The 20884-nt window shown below is 38.6% G+C and overlaps 2 protein-coding genes across 2 annotated transcripts; both read left to right on the forward strand.

The window, feature by feature from the left end:
• The first annotated feature begins 1245 nt into the window (after positions 1–1245).
• On the forward strand, positions 1246–12907 carry vamp8 (vesicle-associated membrane protein 8 (endobrevin)). Its single transcript, XM_050051221.1, has 3 exons — positions 1246–1442; positions 6378–6545; positions 10245–12907. The coding sequence occupies exons 1-3, from the start codon at positions 1428–1430 to the stop codon at positions 10428–10430; spliced, it is 369 nt and encodes a 122-aa protein (XP_049907178.1). The 5' UTR covers positions 1246–1427; the 3' UTR covers positions 10431–12907.
• A 5771-nt stretch (positions 12908–18678) lies between these two features.
• On the forward strand, positions 18679–20884 carry LOC126394230 (vesicle-associated membrane protein 8-like). The gene is made up of 2 exons (XM_050050932.1): positions 18679–18966; positions 20034–20884. The coding sequence occupies exons 1-2, from the start codon at positions 18679–18681 to the stop codon at positions 20217–20219; spliced, it is 474 nt and encodes a 157-aa protein (XP_049906889.1). The 3' UTR covers positions 20220–20884.

Genomic DNA, 20884 nt, shown 5'->3' on the forward strand with positions numbered 1-20884 from the left:
TAGAAATTAAATACTACCATGTCACTGTTGGCCTGTAGAATCACTGAAACAGACATTACATGGAAAAAAAACAGGAGATGTAAAGCACCCCTACACAGACTGAGACTCGACCTATTCTTTCATTACCTGTTGCATTCAGAGATTCAAAGTGAGCTAGGTTCATATTGCAGGTGTAGTTTCACATTTGCACTATGAGTATTAAATGTAATGAATATGCTGTAATGAAATATTAGCACACTTATTTCTGTTTTGGTTGAAAACATCAAAACAGTAAAGATTATATAAACCCGTGTTCCAGAAGTGTCAGTGTTCTAACAAATCAACTCATTCCTGTGACCAATTTTTTGCTTACTTGATTACTTATTGAAAGAATTGATTTGATTGATTAGTGAATTGAAATTAAGTTTGTAATTGTCTTCTAACAATGATGACTTTGACTCTTGCTGGTAGGTCTTTTGCTGTGGGCTCACTGTAAATTAGTTTGCTGTCAGTCCAGCTCTTTTAGCACACCTTCACCATTTTGCCTAGTCCTTTTGTTTGATCATAAACACAGAAGATGACTTAACGCCTAGCTCACACCTTAAAGCTCTTAGTTCAGCTAGAAGAAAACAATATTTGATTATTATTAACAATGATTGTGGTACAGCTGATTTCTCTTGATGATTCAGTAATTGGGTAAACAGGCAATACATGATGGGAACACCTTGATATGAGGTTAAAATGGGAAAAGCCACATCAAGCTGTATATACAACAATAAAGGAAGTTGAAAGAAAGGCCCTTCAAAATAATAGTATGCAATTGTCACAACATGGATACATTTAACAAAATACATGAAGCAATTACACACTGTACCCTATATTATAAACTAGAAATAACAAGTTACATAATTATTTTTCAAAAAAGTATAAGATAAATGTAAAATTTTCTTTGCTAAATCAATGGCTTGCTACACAGCTTTGATACTAATTGTGTACATGCAAATTCAAGTTAATTTGTTTAAATGTATTTTCTTATTGTGGTTTTCAGTATATTTTGATATTACAGATAAATATGGCATAAATGGTTCAGTACAAACTTGGTCCTTAAGAGTATTTAATTTTCACGTTTCACTTTAAGGCTAATTAAGTTAACCACTGACTTAACATTACTAAGTTACCGAAAGAAAGCGACGACAAGTGCTTTATTTTGAAAATATTGTCGGGAGGATGTTGTATTGTGGGCCACTTGACACGTGAAGCGAAGGAATTCAGTTTGAAGGAAAAAAAACAACCAGGAAGTTAAACAGAGGAGGAAACGTACTCGCTGTGTTGGAGCATCAAACTCTCAAATCTTTAAAAAGGTTTTTACAAAGGTTTCCAATAACAGCGACAACTTTAAGTAAAGTTGGTCCATCGGGTTGTAGTCAAAGGGCACTGTTTCCAACAAGATGGACAATGATCCGGTAGGTGACAATGGTTGAAGCTTGTTTTTTGTTGTGTCGAAAGCCTCTCCGCCGCCGTCATGATGTTTAGCGCCAGACACGACATGCAACAGGTGTATTGCCGGATATAATAATATACATTTGACTTCAAACGGTTGCACCAAGTCTTAAAATGAGTTACATAAATGAGCGCATTAACTTTTTATAGTTTAGAGAGGAAGTCTTAGGGTATCTTAACAAAATGGCCTAAGTACACCCGCTGCTGAAACCGGACAGGTGCTGTTTTTCATTGAATTAAGCAACTCTTGCGTTCAAGAAAGTACAGAAACGTCTCATTACAATTTTCATACGCTATTATATAATGTCAGATAATTTATTTTAGTCACTGACAGATAAAACGCTTCCGCAAATATTTAAAAAGCGCGACTTTGCTTCACGGGTGTCGGTTGAGCCTGACGCCTGTAGCCAAACACCACCAACATAATATGCCATTATAATGCTAACTTACCTTACCTGCTGATAGAGATAAACACCCCAACACTTCTTAACTGCCACATTTCTCTCTCAAAAGCCCCCAGCACTTTTTATGTGAAATTTCAACTTTTAAATCTCGAGTTAACTGCTTAGACTAGCTGCTTTGATAGCCACAGTCTGTGCACCTAACACTGTTAGCATTACAATACTGTGCTAAGGAAAATGTTAAACTACTGGTGTTGTTAAATGAAGTCTTGCTTTGCTCACATATTATTCTAACATGAAAAGAGATATGTAGAAATACTTTGTACCTAATATTATATCTTAAACCATAGTGAAGATAGTTTGACATTTTTAAATTAATTTTATTAATTTGTATTTTGAATTAGGCTTAACATTTTTTTTACTTAACTTTTCCTATCAGAAATGGTGGTCCTTGAAAGTCTCCCAGGATCTGCAGAGTAAACTTGAAAAGACAGCTTCGCCAATTCATATGTTGTTCCTATTGTCTCAGACAGTTCAAAAATATTAGTCAAACAGAACAAATCTCCCTAAAAAAAACCTCAAACATGTGATGTCACAGTATAAAGTCTAGAGCTGCTCCATAGACAGTGAATTGGGAAAATATAATAGATGACACTGGGGGCAGCCAGGGGAATAATCTGTGTATATGGCAATCTGTGTAATATGATGAAGCTCATTTGGGTAAAAAAAAAAAAGAAAAAAGAAAAGAAAAACATTCTGTAGGTCCACAAAATCAGGTTCCCATTCATTGTCTACGGAGCAGCTCCAGACTTCATACCTAATGACGTCACAAGTTTGAGACTTGCTTCTCTGGTTTCTGGCTTTGAGAGAGTAATTAATGTTCACAATAGTGACTGAACTTTTCTTGGCCATGGAAATAATATTGGAATCTTAATGTAGGTGGTGCTGCCCTTCAAATCATATGATTTGATATGATTTCCCATGAGGAATCGAGGTCCTTGAATGTTTCCCAGGATCTTCAAGAAGTAAATTTGAGGATACTCGAGTGTTATTAATAGGCTGCTGTTATTTTTATTCATGATGACTTGCGAAATTGTTTCTTTGCTTCCGTGTTCTCTCTCTGCCGTGCTATTAACAGCTATGGGATTTTTTTTTTTTACTCATATCAAACACAAATCTTCTTAGACAGTCACCAGTATCAAAGGCTGGTCCTAAAAGGGACAGTGGAGTCTAAGGAGTATCTTTTGGAGGTTGTTTCTGTGCTAAACAGTTTAAAACAGTGATCTGAGGATCTGAAACATTCCCTCTCTTTGAAGGTCCAGGTTAACTTAAGCACTACTAACTCAGCTGTGCAGAGGGGGAGAGCTAAACCAACAAACCATGTTTCCTGTGGCCTGCAGCACTTATTAGTTTCAGTTTTACATCAGCATTTAGAAGAATGCTTTGACAAAAGGAAAATCTCACTGCCAGTCAAGTGTCTGCATGTTGTCTATTCAAATCTTGTGTGCAATTACAGATTAGGGTTATTTCACATTTGACTAGATTAGGATGTGAGCAGTGAGGATTTAATGTGGTCTACAAAGACAAATGAAATCCACCCATTGCATTTATAGCCACAGTCAAACATGTCAACAGGAAGATTAAACTCGCTCACATTTCAGAGAGCACTTCCTTATGTGTCATACTTATTCCTTGCATATCAGATAAGTATTTACAAGGTGTCTTCTGGGCAGGCTTTTGTTTGAGTTGTCAAATGTTACTTGAAAATTGCAGTCACTTTTAATGCACAGCAAAGGAACACATTTTTGGGTGGATTCCTCTACAAGGCTTACAACAGTTGAAATATTTTTATGGGACACTATGTAGCTGTCAGTGCATGAACGTCTCATACCGGGCATTTTTCTGTCTGGCTCTCTCTGTGAATGTTGATACTTGATAGCTGTCAGCCATTCAGTGGGCCTCGTTAAACTCCCAGCACTGGTGGAGGAAAAGGAGAGGGAATAAACTGAATATATATGGCAGGTGAATAAAAGACGAGTTAAACAGGATGCAAGGCAAGACGTCTAATAAGAGTACTGAGATATACAGTATGGAATAAGGGAGGCATAAAGATGAAATATATTCAATGAAACAAAAAAGCAACAAGACAAAGTGTAGCCTACACGATCAAAAGCAGCTACATAAGATCAAGTCTGTAAAAGTGCTGTTTTAAGAAGTGAATTAGATGATACTGCATAAACCAGCAGATCTAACAGAAAATTAAAAGAGTGGAGGAAAGTAAGAGGGTTGGATTGGGGAGAAGAATGAAAGATGGGAGATAATGGACAAAAGCAATAAAAGAATGAAAACAGAGTAGAAGGAAGAAAGGAATAGAAAGAAGGTAGGGGAGGGTAACAGGAGAGAAGGTAGGCAGCAGATGACGCAGCAAAAGCTGCTCTGTTTCCTAGAGACAGTTGTGTTTACAGGCCGGTGCTGGCCCATGGGACATGAAACTCACTGTACACTCACACACACACACCATATATATCATTTCTGCTTTGAAATGACACCTACGACTGTGTACGATCACAGCTTAACTTCCTGTTGAGTGCAGACACGCTGTAGCAGGTGTTCCCAGAGATGTAAGAACCATGGTGTGACTGCCCGCAGGCTGTACTGTAATATGCAGCGGCCTGAGAAAGGACACACAAAGCCACAACCACTTGTCATGCACATTGTTGTATGAAAATAAAAGACTCATAGTGAATCATTTGATTTTTATCTCTTTAGATTATAATACTTTATTGACTTACGCTGGTGTCAGACAGAAGAACTTGAGGATAGGAGGGAATAAATGGAAGAATAATAAAGGCCCAATGGAAAAAAATGTGTCCAGGGAACAGATTTAAAAGGCCAGCCACTTTCAATCAATCAATCAGTTTTATTTATAAAGCCCAATATCACAAATCACAATTTGCCTCACAGGGCTTTACAGCATACGACATCCCTCTGTCCTTATGACCCTCACAGCGGATAAGGAAAAACTCCCCAAAAAACCCTTTCAACAGGGAAAAAATGGTAGAAACCTCAGGAAGAGCAACTGAGGAGGGATCCCTCTTCCAGGACGGATTAACAGTAATCCGTATGACACAATGAGACAGAGAGAGAGACAGAGAGAGATGCAGGACAGACGGTAATGGTAATAGCTTTGAGTTCAGTTTTTAGAGACATTTAAATGTATAGACAAAAAAACAGACAAAAGTTATCCCTCTCAATCTTCACTTCTAAGCTACTAGAAGTGTGTGGCGGTGTATTGATCTGCAGAGCCTCTACCTGTATTTTCTTATTTTCTTGTTTTGTTGTGTTCAGGACATTCCTGGGCACAGCATGCAGATGAGGTCAAAACATAATTAAAAGGTAGCGACCAGGTGCCAGACCATTAAAAAAACAGAGATCCAAGAGGAAGCTACGAAAATTGAACCCAGTGCCAAAAAAAGATGTAAATATAGCAAACCAGAGTGAATTTGGGGTTGGCTATCACTTTTGCTTTTGTTGGCGATAAAAGTTGATCAACAATTCCTGCAGAGTATATCTTTAATATGCTAAGTAAAAGGAATTAATCTGATGACTGACCCCTGAGGTTCTCCACATGTCTTTAAGGAGCAGACAAACTAATTCAAAGATGCCAGACAGTTCTCCACTGCCTCGATCAGTCAATAAGTATGCTATGGTGTGCCATGATGCCAGTCCAGTTGTGCTGTGGGATCTTGTGATGACCACACATTATGATGACAATATTCAACTGGGCCTATACAAAAAGTTATGAATTAATTTTTCATTGACTGTATCAGTATTTTGTGCGCACTCATTTCCCAATAAATAGGCAAACTCTAGCTAAAAAATTGTAATTTAATCATATTTAATATTAAAAAAAACTTCACAAGGAACCTGTTTTTCGCCATTCGCGTGTGGGACTGTGTGTGCCAATGTGGGGGGTGGTAACATTTAAAAGGAGAAAGCCATGAGTGGGACAATGGATGGCTTTATGGTACAGGGCAAATTACAACAAAGCACCAGCGAAGACGACCAACTGCCAAAAGATAAGTGAAAAAAAACCTGTCAGTAGACAGTATCACTAAAGTTACCTGTCTTATTTTTTCTGATTTTTATTGTTAATGTCGTGATAAGGGTGATAACACATGTTACAGAAGCTGTTGGGCACAGGTAAATACAGGTGTGCCTCGAGATTTTGGCTTGCCCAAAAACCACTGCTATAGTTTACACATAGTATCACTGGACTAAGAACTGGTCAACAGAAGCATTGCAATTAGAGTCTTTCACTTTACAAAGTAAAGGTTTTGTTGGAATAGAAGTGGCAATAGCCAATTGTTTTTTTTTTTATTCAGAGTTGTTTATTGTCTGTTTGTTTTTACACTGATAAAAATACAAGATCAAGTTGGACATGGATACTTTATTCCTCAACTCATCTTCTAAAATGACCTTTTCTGCCCATCTCAGGAGCGGGGAGGTGTAGCGGCAGCGCCGGAGCCACAGGACAAGGTGCAGACCTTAAGGGATCAGGTAGATGGAGTGAAAACCATCATGACGCATAATGTGGACCGGATCCTGGCCCGAGGAGAGAGACTGGATGACCTCATGGGCAAGTCAGAGGACCTGCAAGCAGGGGTGAGTCATACTGCCACAGGAGTTTATCCTTTAACTTTGAATTGTGTAAAAGTGGGTTGAGATGTGGACTTAACACTCAAAAATGCACAAATGCATTTTTGGTTTTCTGTGTATTTATAAACAAGCAGGCTGGTAAGCAGTAACCTCAGTGATAATCATCAGGTATAACCAGTATAACAAGTCAGTCAGATTCAAGACATTACACAGCACAAATGAACCTGACAAAGGCTTTGTTCACACTACCAGCCCAAATACTGTTTTTTTGGCACATGCAGGTTGTATCCAGATTAATTTTAGAAAGTCTGGACAGCACAAAACACATGAAATGTGATTTTTGAGTGGGAACGTGCAATGTGAGAACGTAGAGTGACAGCGACATTCACATAATGTAGTAAACATGCCAACTGTACTAACGACTGTTTGCAAATGTGAAACATTTTTTAGCTGACACTAGATATTAAACAAAAATCAGAGACTGTATTTCATTAAGTTGCTGTGAGCTGTAAATTCACCACTTCTACACAGAAAGCAGGAAATAACATTATTTTGGAGCCTTACAGGTTAAAGCTTCTCCTCCAGGCAGCTGCCTCTGTGCCCACAGCTGCCTGTACCAAAGAGCAGCATAAAAGTGAAGAGCAGTCACTCTGCAGCAAAATCAGGGGACCAAACATCTACAGAAGCACACTGCAAACTGGCAAAAAATGAAAATAAAACATCCACTTGACTTGAAGCAGTCTCAGTCGACTGAGCAGTTTCCAACTGATGATACAACTCTTCAGCTTTCAGGGGGCAGCCCCATCCTGGACACACATTACCAATGTGATCACTTTCAAATAACAGTGTGGACAGTCTGTTTTTAAAGACCTGATTTGAGAAACAACTGTGATTTGCCTGCAGTCTGAACGTAGCTGAAGTATGGCCTTTTTCCTGCTCTGACCAAAACTTTGACTTCAGCAATTTTTATTAAGGCATTGTTCCAGTTGCTCCTTGTTGGGTGATTAAGCTCCTTAACCCAACAGATGTCTGATTGTACTGGCTGTATAGACCTTCTTCAAGTAGTATACATTTTGTTTCATGTGGAATAGTCACAGTAACTTCATTATCTGAAGCACCTGTATAAAATGTACGACCTCTTAATGTCTCACACAGCTGACCCTCCTCTAAGCCCTAAAAGCACTGCTGTATCTAATAACATGGATAATGGCTCTGTTGCATTTAGCAGTGCCAGTAAGCCATGTCAGTGAACCAGCATGCACGATACCAGGAATGAACAAAGGAGCCATTATCAGTGACGCATGGTTAAGGTGTCTGTGTACCATGTAAGGGAGAGTCAGCGACTAAGCCTCCTAGTCACACAACAAGTAACCATTAGTAGGTAGTGTGTTTATTTAAATGGTTAATAAAGCGTTTGTTACTACATGTCAAATTTTTATGTGATGATGGCGTCTTTGAAGTGACTCTGATGGCATTAATATGTAATTGTAGAAAAATGTGACAAACCATATTCAATTCATATTGATCTGGTGTTCAATCTGTTTCCACAGATTGGAGCAACAATCCAACATTAGTGGGTGTGGTTAAGAAAGAAAGGAAACAGGATGTTATCTTAATTTCTTTTCCTCGTGCATTCCATATAACCACAACGTACTCAGTTTAATGGTAGCTGGTGCTTTTGCTGCATGTCATACTCCTGTCTCTCACTCTCTACACTATCAGCTATCAAAATGAAGGCAAAAATTTGAACAGTAGTTTTCCTACATAGCATGCCAGCTACCTACCTATCTGGGGAAAAAAAAAAATGTGACAAGCAAGCAGTTGGCCTGGCTCTGTCCACAGGTAACTAAATCCACTTTCCTCTACCCAGGTAACAAAAGCTATCTAACGAATTATATTTTGTTTGTTTTATCTGTACAACAACTGAAGTTTAAAAACCATAGTTTGCTGTGCTGGGAAGCGAATTTTGTTACCTTTTGACAGGACCAAGCTAGCTGTTTCACCAGTTTCCAGTCTTCATGCACAGCTGAGCTGCTGAGAAGCTGGCTGCTGGCTTCGGGTACAGAGTGCTAGAGGGATGACCTTATTGTAGGCGGGCATGGAAGTTAGCTTTGCCCTGGTTCTCTCTACAAATTTTCTTTTGGATTTTGGCTTATTGCAGAAAATAAGCCTGTTTCAAACAAAAGTTTGTGATATTGCGAGTTTTGCTCAGCAACATAATCTTAACAAATGAACACCACTTTTATGATTATTGAAGCCTAAATGCAGTCGCCAGAAGTACAATGCTAAGGTTATGCTATAAATGAACTACACTACTTTTGCATGAATTTAACGTCACCACCACAAGACTGTAGCAGTGTTTGGCGATGACGTTTAATGTTGTAGAACAAAACGAGGAAGTCTCTTCAGCTTGTGTTAACCACAGATCTTTTTTCAGGCATCTAACCCATTTTAAAAAAAACCCTTTGGCTTCAGTAAGAGGGAACCGGAAGTGCAAAAATGCTAACTTATTTCCAAAATGATAACCACGATTATTTTTAATTGATACTGAGATCATGATCATTTATTACAATTATTTGTTGTTTTTAGGGGCAATATTTCTATGGGACTTTCCTGCTAATGTACAAATATTTGCATCAATATAAGAGTTAAAATGAGGTTCTTCTTCACCTCAACGCTTCTTTTAGAAGCAAAATATAAATAAAATTGTGCCAAACTTTTTACCCAAATTTAAATCAACAGAGCACTGCTCTCACTTTCACCTGGTGCTGCATTCCTGCTAATTAAAATAACTTTGGGTCACCTCAAATCAGTGTATCTCCTATGGATATGTCTCCGCCGCTGTATTACTTTTCACAGCGGTCACAGCACCATGACGCGCTGCAGCATTGTTGTCAAGGATGGGGACTCAGTGAAGTAATGTTGGCGATGTTATTCATCTTGGCCTTCATGCATTCATCGTACTGCAGTTTTTAGAGGTTTTTTTTAGGTGGTTTAACAGGCTGGTTGAGTTACTTGCAGCACAGATACAAGTCTCATCCATTTGTCGCATATGATTCGTTCTCTCCGAACTATTTCCAAAGTATTAATGGTGACAGTTAATGAACAGATGATTTTCGTTAAGCCCGCCTGCAGGCACAACATTCAGGAAAGTATTTCTGCCACTGCAGGTTGCATGTGTCGCAGACAACTCCCCAAAAGTGCAGACTGGCTGTTAATCTAGAAAATGCTTGATTTGATGTGCAGCAGAGTTTTCTACAAGCAGAGCACACATTTTAAATGTCAACCACACAGCAGATCATGTTCCTTTAATTTTGGGAAGTCAAAATCGTGATTGTGATTACATTTCAATTTATTGTGCAGCCCTATTCCTTAACCACTCCATATATTGAGTGTAGGGACATGAGTCTTCCCATAAAACTCTTGGCAAGAAAGGGAATAAGTCTATTTTCCAAAATATTGACATTTTCTTTTAAATTGACATATGTTTTGATCAGTATGAAAAACGTTAAGTGCACCTAACAACCGCTTCCACGGCTTCTGTGTCAACTGAAAAATTAAAGAGTCACTCACTACTGATTGGTTCGATTGAAATAAAATATCACAGAAATCCCACACAGTGGCTTTAATAAAGAATTGGACCACTTTACCAAACACACATGATGTTTTGCTTCAATGTATTGTCTCGTCTCCCTCCCTGCTCAGGCTCAGCACTTCAAGCAGACGTCCCAGAAAGTGGCTCGCACCTACTGGTGGAAGAACGTCAAGCTGGTCGTGGTCATCATTGTGGTCGTCCTCATCATCGTCCTCATCATCATCCTGCTGGCCACCGGAGTCATCCCTGTCAGTGCCCCTGTGCCTCCTATAGTCACTCCCACCAAAAAGCCCTAAACACACCCACACACGATGTATATACAGTCATAAACAAACACATTCTTATTGCACAATATACAAAGTAATATATAGACTCTAGCAGACAACTGCTGTCTGGTGAAACCCTTATTATTTCTGAGTTAGTTTCTACTGGTAGCTTTCATGCTTCTGTTGGAATTCAAGGACTTTGTGCTTTGGTTTAAGGAACTGTAATGGCACATTAGCTTTTGAAATCCTTTCAAAACCCAATTTCAGCATAGCCATTTTTTTGAATTTGTGAGAAATTAAATGAAAGTGTCTGGAAGGTCTGAGGTCTTCACCTGACAGCAGCAAAAACACTGTCCCTGTTTTCAAAGGATGCTTCAAACCACTACACCAGCGCCTCTTTGTTTAACTGTTTCACCATCAACGGTTAATTCATCCTGGCAGAGACCACGTCACTTTAATGTGTGTAGATGGAAATAATGAGTGTGGATTTCTCCAGTATCATCCCAGACATGTTTGTGTTGAATGTTATCACTTATTGCACCTTTGCAAAGGGCAGTGTGTATAGTTTATAAGATGAAGAATGCAGTTCCTAAAAGAAGTCAGGAAACATGTTTTTGCTGATATTGGACAAATGCACCTGACGCAAATCTGTAACAATTTTAGGTCACACTATGTTTAATGAAAGGCTGAATTGTGTATTGAATATATATGTTACCAGTTGTGGGCTTATTCTTTCAAAGTGCTTCCAATTTCTTTTGTAGTCGGACAATCTAGGCAAAGTAATCATCTATAGAAATTATTTTTAAATTTGTCAAATAGTTAATTGAATGTAAACACTCGGCACTGCTTTAGTTCTTATAAAAGTATTATAATTAGCTACTTACTGGTTTTGAGGGTTGATGTTTGAAGAAAGGTTTGTGATATTACACGGTCAGAGTTTAAGAAACAGTTGCTTTGCACAAAAATCACATCATATAACAAAGTCCGAAAGTGTATATTTAAACATCCAGTGTGTAGGATTTAGGGGGATATATTGGCAGAAATGGAATCCAGTATTCATAACTATGGTTTATGTCTAATCACATGAAACTAAAACTCCTTGTGTTTTCCTTACCTTAGAATGAGCCTTTTATATCTACATACAGAGCAGGTCCTCTTCAACAGAGGCTGTCATGTTGTTCTGCAGTAGCCCAGAACAGAAAACCCAAACTCTGGTTCTAGATAGGGCCATTCGCATTTTTGTGTCGGCCTGTGTAGTTTCTCCTACAAGCTTGGCATGCAGGAGAAGTTTCAGTTGGCTGCAATCTGCAGCATCACCACTAGATGTCATGAAATCCTACATACTAGACCTTTAAATGTACAGCATTGATTCAGGCCATAAAAATTAGCGGGACCTTAAGTTTGAAAATGACACAGCATTTGCAGTAATGTATTTTTTCTACTCAACAGAGATGCGTTGTCTTTAGATGGAAAGTTAACACAAAATTGTAGATTTGTACATTTGTGCTCTGCAGTATCCGCCTTTTTAAAAGATCATGTTTATTTTCTCCTTTTACCTCTAGAAATATTGCAGTTTAAATGTTTTGCTTTGGTACTTAGATTCAATAAACAGCCCACTGGGGTCAGCCGCCAAAGGTCTGTTCCCACATTTGTAGTTTTGAGGAGATCAGGCTCTTCCAGCCAACCAGCTGAGAGAGATCCTTTACAGCCCCTCCATGGTTCCCCTTGCTGGGTGCATGTCAACCAATAGGCCCCCACAGTCACAGCTTACAACGAGAAAATCTTATAGAATACAAATAAGCCTGTGGCAAAGATCCTGTGTGTCGCTCCTCCCACCTCTTTCTGCTGTTACAGTACCAGTTTAGCTTTAAAGAGGTCAAAATAATCACCATTATGAGCTGTAAATAGTCAACATGGTCTCACCTTTATGTATATTTGCAACAGCCTTGACCTAATGTGTTAGTGGAAGGATATGTTCTTTTAGAGGCTATTTATTTAATGCTTTGTCATTCATGTTCTCTTTTTTTAATCAAAAATGAACCAGTGAAAGCTGTATGTGATTTCTGTATAAACAGGTAATCCAGACTCAATCTTAAAATGGTTCGGTTCAGTCACTCTGTTCTTAATCATGTTTCAGCTGTCTGTATAAAAAGGAGGCTGTGTTGGAACAAATTCTTTATTGTGTGTTTCTTACATGGCTCTGGGGTGCAGTAATCCAAACCTCTTTGCCTGTTCACACACTCATACTGACCTGATTCATGCTGTTAGAGATCACATGCATATTTGTGTTCATGCAGGCTGCAGCAGGTCTGTCATTGTGTTAGAGGCCTTGTCCAGTGCCTTTAACTCTTGTCGTTTTGGAACCTTAATCTTTAAACAGATGTAATGTCAGACTTCAGCTGACCTGTGATGTACCTGGATGCTTGATTAGAATTCTCATGGTCTGATTACTTATGGTATTTAATGGTTTTAATGGTCTGATATGAAATAAATAGTATTTACCTCTGCTCTGTTGTGATGGTGTCCCCTTCTTTACTGTTTGTCAAAGTGCCACAAGATGGAGACAGAGAGCTCAGCTAATCTGAGACTCTAGGAAGCTGGTCAGAGGCGATGTTTCATAACTCTCAGTGAAACTATGAACAGCAACTTGGCACATTTTCTCCCACTTTTACTTGCTGTTAATTGTCAGTTTAATGTGTATTTGTGTCAGTGCCAACAAAGCAAAAACAAGAATTTGGTTCATAACTTCTGATAGCTGCTTTATTTCAAAGCAGTAAGTCTAAAACTGTTAAGACTTAACACTTTACAGCAAAGGATATTTTACTTTAGGGTAATGAAACTGCAATTGCAAAGATTATTTCAGTAGTTCACAGACAGTAAACATGTAATGATATAATGTTTTCGAAAGGTTGGAGCAGCAGTCATATTAAAGGGGTACTCCAGTGATTAGGTATTGTACTTTCATAAAGTTGGAGGAGTTGCAAGAGACATCCTGAATTTTATTCTTTAACATCCCTCCAAAAAGTCCACAAAATACCGCATCCTACACTTCCCATGATGCAACTTGATACGGCTGTCATTAGACCCTACCTTCTTGGTTTGACAAAATTTCCATCCAGGAATCTTCATTAGGTTATCTTCTTTTGCTTACGTATCACCTTTTTTAACTGTAACCTTTTTGGGAATATAGCAAACACATCATAGTTAAACAGCAGCCTGAGAATATCAATATGATTTATTTGATTTCACCTTTATAAATAATTCACTATCAAAGCTGCTCCAGGGTGTCCTGCTATATTCATTAAAAAACATTCAGGCAATAAAAAATTGTGGGAAGTGAAAGTGACAGAGGTGAGCTTGCACTAAAGAAAGAGTACAAAGACACTTAACACTGCATTCAAATCACAGACTTTTTCTTTTTGCTTTCAGTGTATACTGCAGCTGTCCTTACAAAGCAAGTACTGTTGCATAGAATATGCATAGAACTGGGAAATACTACTTCATCAACATTGCGCCTTGAACTTTGAACCCTTTTGTTCAGACATCCACCACAGTCCTTAGTGGGAAATTTGAAGTACAAAGAAATCGTATGCTGTTTGGTATGCAACAGATCTTAACATTATCATTGAACATGACCTTAAAGATACAACAAAATGCAATTTGCCAAGCTGGTCAGAGACAAAGGTTGATCTGGAGAGCTCTGCTGTTGTTACTTTGCAATGTAGACTGAATAAAAATTTACACACAACACTTCCCATATAGTATGTTGGTAGTGATGCTGTTTAATTAGCATTTTGATATGCCACACCTGTCAGGGGATGGATTATTTTAGAGAGGGAGAAGTGCTTACTAACACAAATTTTAACACATTTGCAACCAAAATTCGAGAGAAACATATATCTTAAGTGCATGAAAAAAAGTTGTAGATCTTTAACTTAAAGCTGTTATAAATGGGAGCAAAATCAAAGATGTTGCATTTAAATTTGTCAGTGTAGTTTTAAATTTTAAGTTATAACAGCATACTTTGTAGATTGATTGATTATAGTCATTGCAGCTTCTGTCAGCTGTCAGTGAGCTGTCCTCTGTGTGCTGTTCAGTCCTTGTGACTTATCTTCCACTGCACAGAGAATTGTGAGTTGTACATCCTGGTATTTCTGGCATACTGTATTTGACATACTATGTATTGGGACATTTTCTGGTATACTAAATAGTATGGGTACTGAAACACACCAAGAGTTTACAGCCATCGTTTACAGTGATGATCCCAACATGCTGATGTTTAGCAGATATAAAATTTACCATGTTCACTCTTGTAGTTTAGGGTGTGAGCATGCTAACAATTGCTAATTAGCAAACTCAAAGTACAGCTGAGGCTGATGGGAATGTCATTAGTTTTGCAGGTATTTAGTTATAAGCCAAAGCATTAGACAAATTGAATTTTTAAAGATTTTTTTGGGCATGTTTCATGCTATATTGATAGAGACAAAAAGATATGAAAGGGCCAAGAGAGGGGAGGACATGCAACAAAGGACCCAAGGCCAGACCCAAGCAAGGACCCAGCTCCAATGGCACACACTCCATCTGGTGAGCTACTAGGGCACCACACAAATGAAAAAGTTAGGAGTTAGGAACATGAATGTCAGTACAAGACTGAATGGAAACCCATCCAAATTATGTTGAGATAGTCGAGAAGATGTCAATCTGTTGAAAGTCAGGTCAGTCAAGTCATACTTCCTCTGGGGACCATGGCTCTCTGTACCAAATGTCAAGTCAAACCACTATTGAGATATTTCAGTCTGAACCAACTTGACAGGCTAACACTGTCATCCCAGGGGACAGTTTGGACAACAACAAAAGCGAGCTGGTTTGCTGTGTTTCCTGCTTCTGAAGTTCTGAAGTTTATTCACACTCTAAAAGTAACTTTAAATGGTATGGTTTCCTGTTAGTCAGTGAAGGGATGGGCTGCCAGTTATGGGGAGAAAGGAAGTGTGATTTGATGATTAATTGGTGAGACTTTTTTGTTTCACCCATTAATACAGATGACATCACCTGTGAAGATTACCTGTTTTTCAGGAAGCTTGAGAAATCATGCCATGGGATGTTTAAATGCATTGGATATGTGACAGGTCTGGCACAGACACAGCAAGAGGCAAGGCAGACATGGTAAGTGAGGCATAGCCTAATTCGTATAGGCTAAACTTCTCTCTATAAAGGTTAGAGAGACAGAGACAGAGAGGAATGTTTGTTTTGGGAGGATGCTTTCTAAAAATATGCTCTGACCCTTCATTATCTGTGGTAAAATCTTTTCGTGGGAAAACAGGACAGCATAGTTAGAGTGCAAAATTTTCTTTTTAAAATTACAAATTATGAATTAGAAAAGAAACAAATGGGAGGTGGACAGTAAATCTGCTTAATTAGATATGTGCTGTCAGTTTTCTGTTTCTGTCAACCTCCGAGATGCCGGCTTTCTCTCATGGCTTACAGGGCAAAGGCAAAGGTGAAGCCTGTCAGGATACAAGTTGCTTTGAGGCCCAACAACTTTCTGAATGTCCTTCACTGGAACTCTTAGAAATCTGTAGTTACCCAGGCTGCTGCTGATTCATTTAGTTATTGTCCTGGCCTTGGGTGCTGCTTTTCCCTCTCTATATAACATTTGTGCTCAGAAAGTGCCCTTATGGCTGTGTGAGCAGCCTTCACATCTGCACTCATTCTAAGTTAAAGATAAACAAACTGTAGGAGGGTCTCTGGAAATCCTAAAAACAATATTTACTTAATGTGACATAATTTAAGATCATTTGACGAGGGACTGAAAGGACTTTTGCCTGATAGTGAATCATCTGATTTCTTCCTCAGATTGTGTTGGCATGTTAATTCACTGTGGTATCAGACAGAGAAGATACTAAGCCTAGAGTAAATATATCTCCCAGTAACAGTCTCTTGTAAAGAATGTGTTTGAAAAGTTAGATTTAAGGAGGAATTTTCCTCAGTATGAATTAAGTGCAAGTTTCTCACAAAGATTATTTCAGAGTCAAGGTGGCAAAAACCTGTGACCTTCATACAGCCAGGATAAAGATTAAGGAATTTTAAGCGTAAACGAATGAACAAATGTAAGGTTTGAATCAAAGTGGACTCTTGTGGTTTTCTTTGTGGTGTGTTGACTTAGAGCAGTGGCTCCCAATGTTTATCCTCAAGTGACCCCTTTTCTATTATTGAGTAAACTCACAACCCCTGGCTAAGTGACATATTTTATGGATATTTCTTATTATATTCAATGCATAACCTTGACAGTACAGAACAACTGCAGAGAGTTTTAGCAGCAGATTTAAAAGCAGATTTTTTTCTGTGAATATTAGATAACAGATTAGTTTTCCTGGGTCTTTTAGGAACTTTTAATGGAATTCTCTGTCTTTGTTATGTATTCTTTAAATTTGATTTTTAACAATCATACATACATAATAGGCTTCATTTTTTTGTTTTCGTTTTCTTCTCCCTGACGTTTAGCTATCGCTCTATAGCTCTTTGATTGTTTTAACTGCGCACTTTAAGTGAAGGCTCTGTGAATGTAGATTGTGTTTAAGGCTTCACCATTTTTCTTTTAAGTTTATATTTTGGATAATAATCCAAACTTCAGAAATAACAATTTTATTCAGCTTCCTTCACATAAATAAGTGAAATGCTGAGATATAGGCCAACTTTATATTTTTAAAAAAAGTTGTCTTAAGGCCTAGACACTCCAAACCGACTTTCAAGAACTAGCGGCAACAAAAGTTGACTGTTGCGTAGCCTCACGTCGCCTGTGTCTTGGCCTAAAAAAGTTGTACATGAACACAAAGACTAAAGGCAACGACCACCCAGCATGTACATTCTGCACCAGCCTGAGAGGGAAAAAAACTCTTCATAGTAGCAGAAGACTGTAGACTGTATTTGTCATTAAAAAAGGGAAACCGGAAGACCATCTTGACACTAGCCAGTTAGCACATTAACAACACAATCCAGTGTTGAAAGAACAGAGCGTAGTTATCTTGCACCAATGAACAATAAGACAAACAATCATGACACAGTCCTGATAAACAGCTCAGTTTTCAAAGAAAAATAATCCTACTTCATGTAACAAGCTTGGTACGATCTCACTCCCTCTTGACTTTAGCAGATTGTTTACTTTCCTCACTTCTGTTTCCCTTCTCGTGCACTGAACTGAACTGCCAATCAGAGTGATTTTATTCACTAATGGGTTCCTCTGTTGCTGATACCAATTTAACATGTTGAATTGGCTGAGAAAATAAGTTGACACAGGGCAACGGTGCAGGATACACTGCCCCTGCTAGGGTAACAGATACTCACTGACGGCCCAACGTGGGCCGTGAGCTTGGTGAGTTAGGGGCTTTACGACCTTTAAAATTTAGAAGGCCTCGTTACCCCTGTGACGCCTTGCCGACCCCTACTGGGGGTCAGAACCCCCGGGTTGGGAACCAGTGACTCATAGCCTTGTTGCTTGAAGTGCAGCCAACTTTTCTATTGTGGCCCTCAGAAACATTTTTTATGGCCCCAAAACATGACATGAAACACATGCATTATATTTTAATCATCTGCAGCCCATTTCAATACTTTCACTTTGATTCATATTCATTCATTCATTTATTTTCTTCCATTTCAAAATTAACTGACACACAGCAAATGGCACGCATAACTTCTGTCATCAACACATCATCTATTTAAAATGCACACACTTCATCTATCTGTCCCTTCAGCTGACAGTTGAACTGCGTTTAACGCATCAACTGACATTTCAACTAATTTAACAATTAGTTAAGCTACTTTTGGTGTTTGTATACAAACTAAAATTCACCTGCCTGCAGGGCTCACTTGTAAAACTATAATTCCAACAGCTTTCAGCTCTTATACTTTAGCAGATACTACAAACCGCCTCAGTGCTTTGGCTTCAACTGACACATCTACTGCTCTTCGTGTTTCAACTAAATCTGCCCATACAATATCTCTTATAGCTTATATTTAACATTCTAACTTCTTTACAGTGTTTGCATCTACAGTTTTCAGCAGCTAGCACATGTAAATTTTCCTCAGCAAATGTAGTCCTTTCAAGTTTAACTACTTTATGTCTTGTTACAAAACAATGTAACCATAATTTAAATGAAAAAGATCATACTTTTAATCATATATTTAAAAAAAAAAAAAAAAAATTCTCTCTGAAATGTAATGGGAAAAAAAGTATAATGTAGGAAAAACAGAAATACTTTAGTAAGGTACAAATATCTTAAAAATGTACTTAAAGTCAGCATTCGTTTCTGCTATTACCATCCAGAACCTACAAAGGTTGCTACAAGACATTCTTTGGAAATTAACTAACTTCCTTCCTTCCGTCCTTCTCTCGTATCCCATCCCAGAGCGGGGAGGAGTGGCAGAGCCAGCATCACAGAGCAAGGTGCAGACCTTGAGGGGTGAGGCAGATGAACTCAGTGACAAGATGAAGGAGAATATGAAAGGAATCATTAAAAAAGGAGAAAAGGTGGTCGACCTCCTCACCAGATCAGAGAATATGAAAAAGGAGGTCAGTCTTACTGCAGTAGTTCATCCTTTTACTATGATTTGTGTAAATTTGTTGTGCTGTGAGAATTGTTAACGCTTACAAAACTGCATCTTTGGTGTCCTGTGCAGTTACAGTGGGGGGTCAAATAAAGAGGCTATTTAACTATGTCCTCAGTGACTATGTGTGGCCTTTTTCTTGCTCTGACCTCAACTTTGAATTAAGCACTTTTCAGTAAGGCATTGTTCCAGCTGCACCTCAGTGGTGGTTAAGCACATTAAGTCAACAACCTTTTGTCTTCGGTTCTAACGCCTCACTGCACAGGTGGTATTACTCATCATCCATAATGACGTTACTGATGTCTGTAAAAGGCACAACCAGTCATTCAAGTTTTCTCATTTCAGGAAATGTGTCAGTTACAGTAACCACTGTCTTAGGCTGACATTGTTTTTCGTTTTAGCAGAAAAAGCACAACTGTACAACAGTTCACCCCAGTAGTAGTATTTAGTGGTAGTATAGTAGTATAGGTATAGTATAGTGATAGTAGCATTTTTTGGTCTAGATTGTTGTGGTGTGAGTTGCAGACTGTTGGAGATATCAGATGCAGGGACGTCTGCCTTCTCTCCAATATGATAAAACTAGATGGCACTCAGCTTGTGGTGCTCAAAGAGCAAGAATATATATTTTTGATTTTGGGATGAACTGTTCCTTTTTTGATAGCACTTTTCCATTTAGCATTGTGACTAAGTCATGCTAGTGAGCCCGCATGCATAGCGCCAGGAATGGATAGAATGTTGTCAGTTACACCTGTGTGACCAGCCAAAATGTAAAAAGGTCTGTTGCTTGTGGTTTTGATGTTAGTGTATATATTCTGTTGCTCTATCAAAGCGGTGATAAGTGTTATATGCTGTCTGTCTCAAACTGTTCTCAATGACATGTGATTCAGGTATGGTTAGAGGATAGAGCTAATGAACTTTCAGGGAAACATTAATGGTTCGGTTCTGTTTCTTTAACAGAAACATGGACCAGTGTGTCCATAATATATGATGTGACTCGCTTCAATATATTGTCTTCTTCACCTCCCTACTCAGGCTGAGGACTTCAAGTATAGGAGTAAGGAAGTGGAGAGCAAATACTGGTGGAAGAACGTCAAGCTTATCACGGTCATTGTGGTGGTCGTCCTCATCGTCATCCTTATCATCATCCTGCTGGCCACCGGAGTCATCCCTGTCAGTGCCCCTGTGCCTCCTGTAGTCACTCCCTCCTCCAAGCCATAAACACACACACACACACACACACACACACACACACACACATAATGTACCCGCAGCAGACACAATGAAATCATAAACAAACATATGTCTATCACAACGTAAACAAAGTATCACTCACACAAATGAGTGCATTTATCTCAGCAGCCCTCTTACATGTGAACCTTTACAGAGGACAGCAATTGTTGCGTTCTTGCATTTTTTTTTCTTAAATGCAAAATTCTGAGGCAAATAGAAATGACAGTACCACTTTGTTTTACAGCCTGCAAATTAGAATGTATATTGTTTTCTAAATATGTGGTGCAAACAAACTTTGAAATAAATTACTCTGTATTTATTTTTTTAAATTGCTGAATACCTAAGCAGACTCTACCTGCTGAGGCGGCTCAGGTCTTTTGGAGTGCAGGGGGCGCTCCTGAAGACCTTCTTTGACACTGTGGTGGCATCAGCCATCTTTTATGGAGTTGTCTGCTGGGGCAGCAGCGTCTCGGCTGCAGATAGGAAGCGACTGGACAAGGTAATCAAGAAGGCCAGCTCTGTCCTGGGATGCTCTCTGGACTCTGGGGATCAATAAAGATGTATCTTATCTTATCTTATCTTACTTGTGCTTTAATAATTACAGAGTGCATTAAGGTTTATTCAGTATCCGTACTGGGTAAAAGGAATTCACA

This window comes from Epinephelus moara, chromosome 8 (assembly GCF_006386435.1).
Source record: "Epinephelus moara isolate mb chromosome 8, YSFRI_EMoa_1.0, whole genome shotgun sequence".
Classification (NCBI taxonomy): domain Eukaryota; kingdom Metazoa; phylum Chordata; class Actinopteri; order Perciformes; family Serranidae; genus Epinephelus; species Epinephelus moara.

Coding starts and splice junctions, on each gene's coding strand:
- vamp8 (XM_050051221.1), top strand. Junction 6,546..10,244: donor CAGAGGACCTGCAAGCAGGG/GTGAGTCATACT, acceptor CTCCCTGCTCAG/GCTCAGCACTTCAAGCAGAC.
- LOC126394230 (XM_050050932.1), top strand. CDS start 18,679: ATGTACTTAAAGTCAGCATTCGTTTCTGCTATTACCATCCAGAACCTA. Junction 18,967..20,033: donor CAGAGAATATGAAAAAGGAG/GTCAGTCTTACT, acceptor CTCCCTACTCAG/GCTGAGGACTTCAAGTATAG.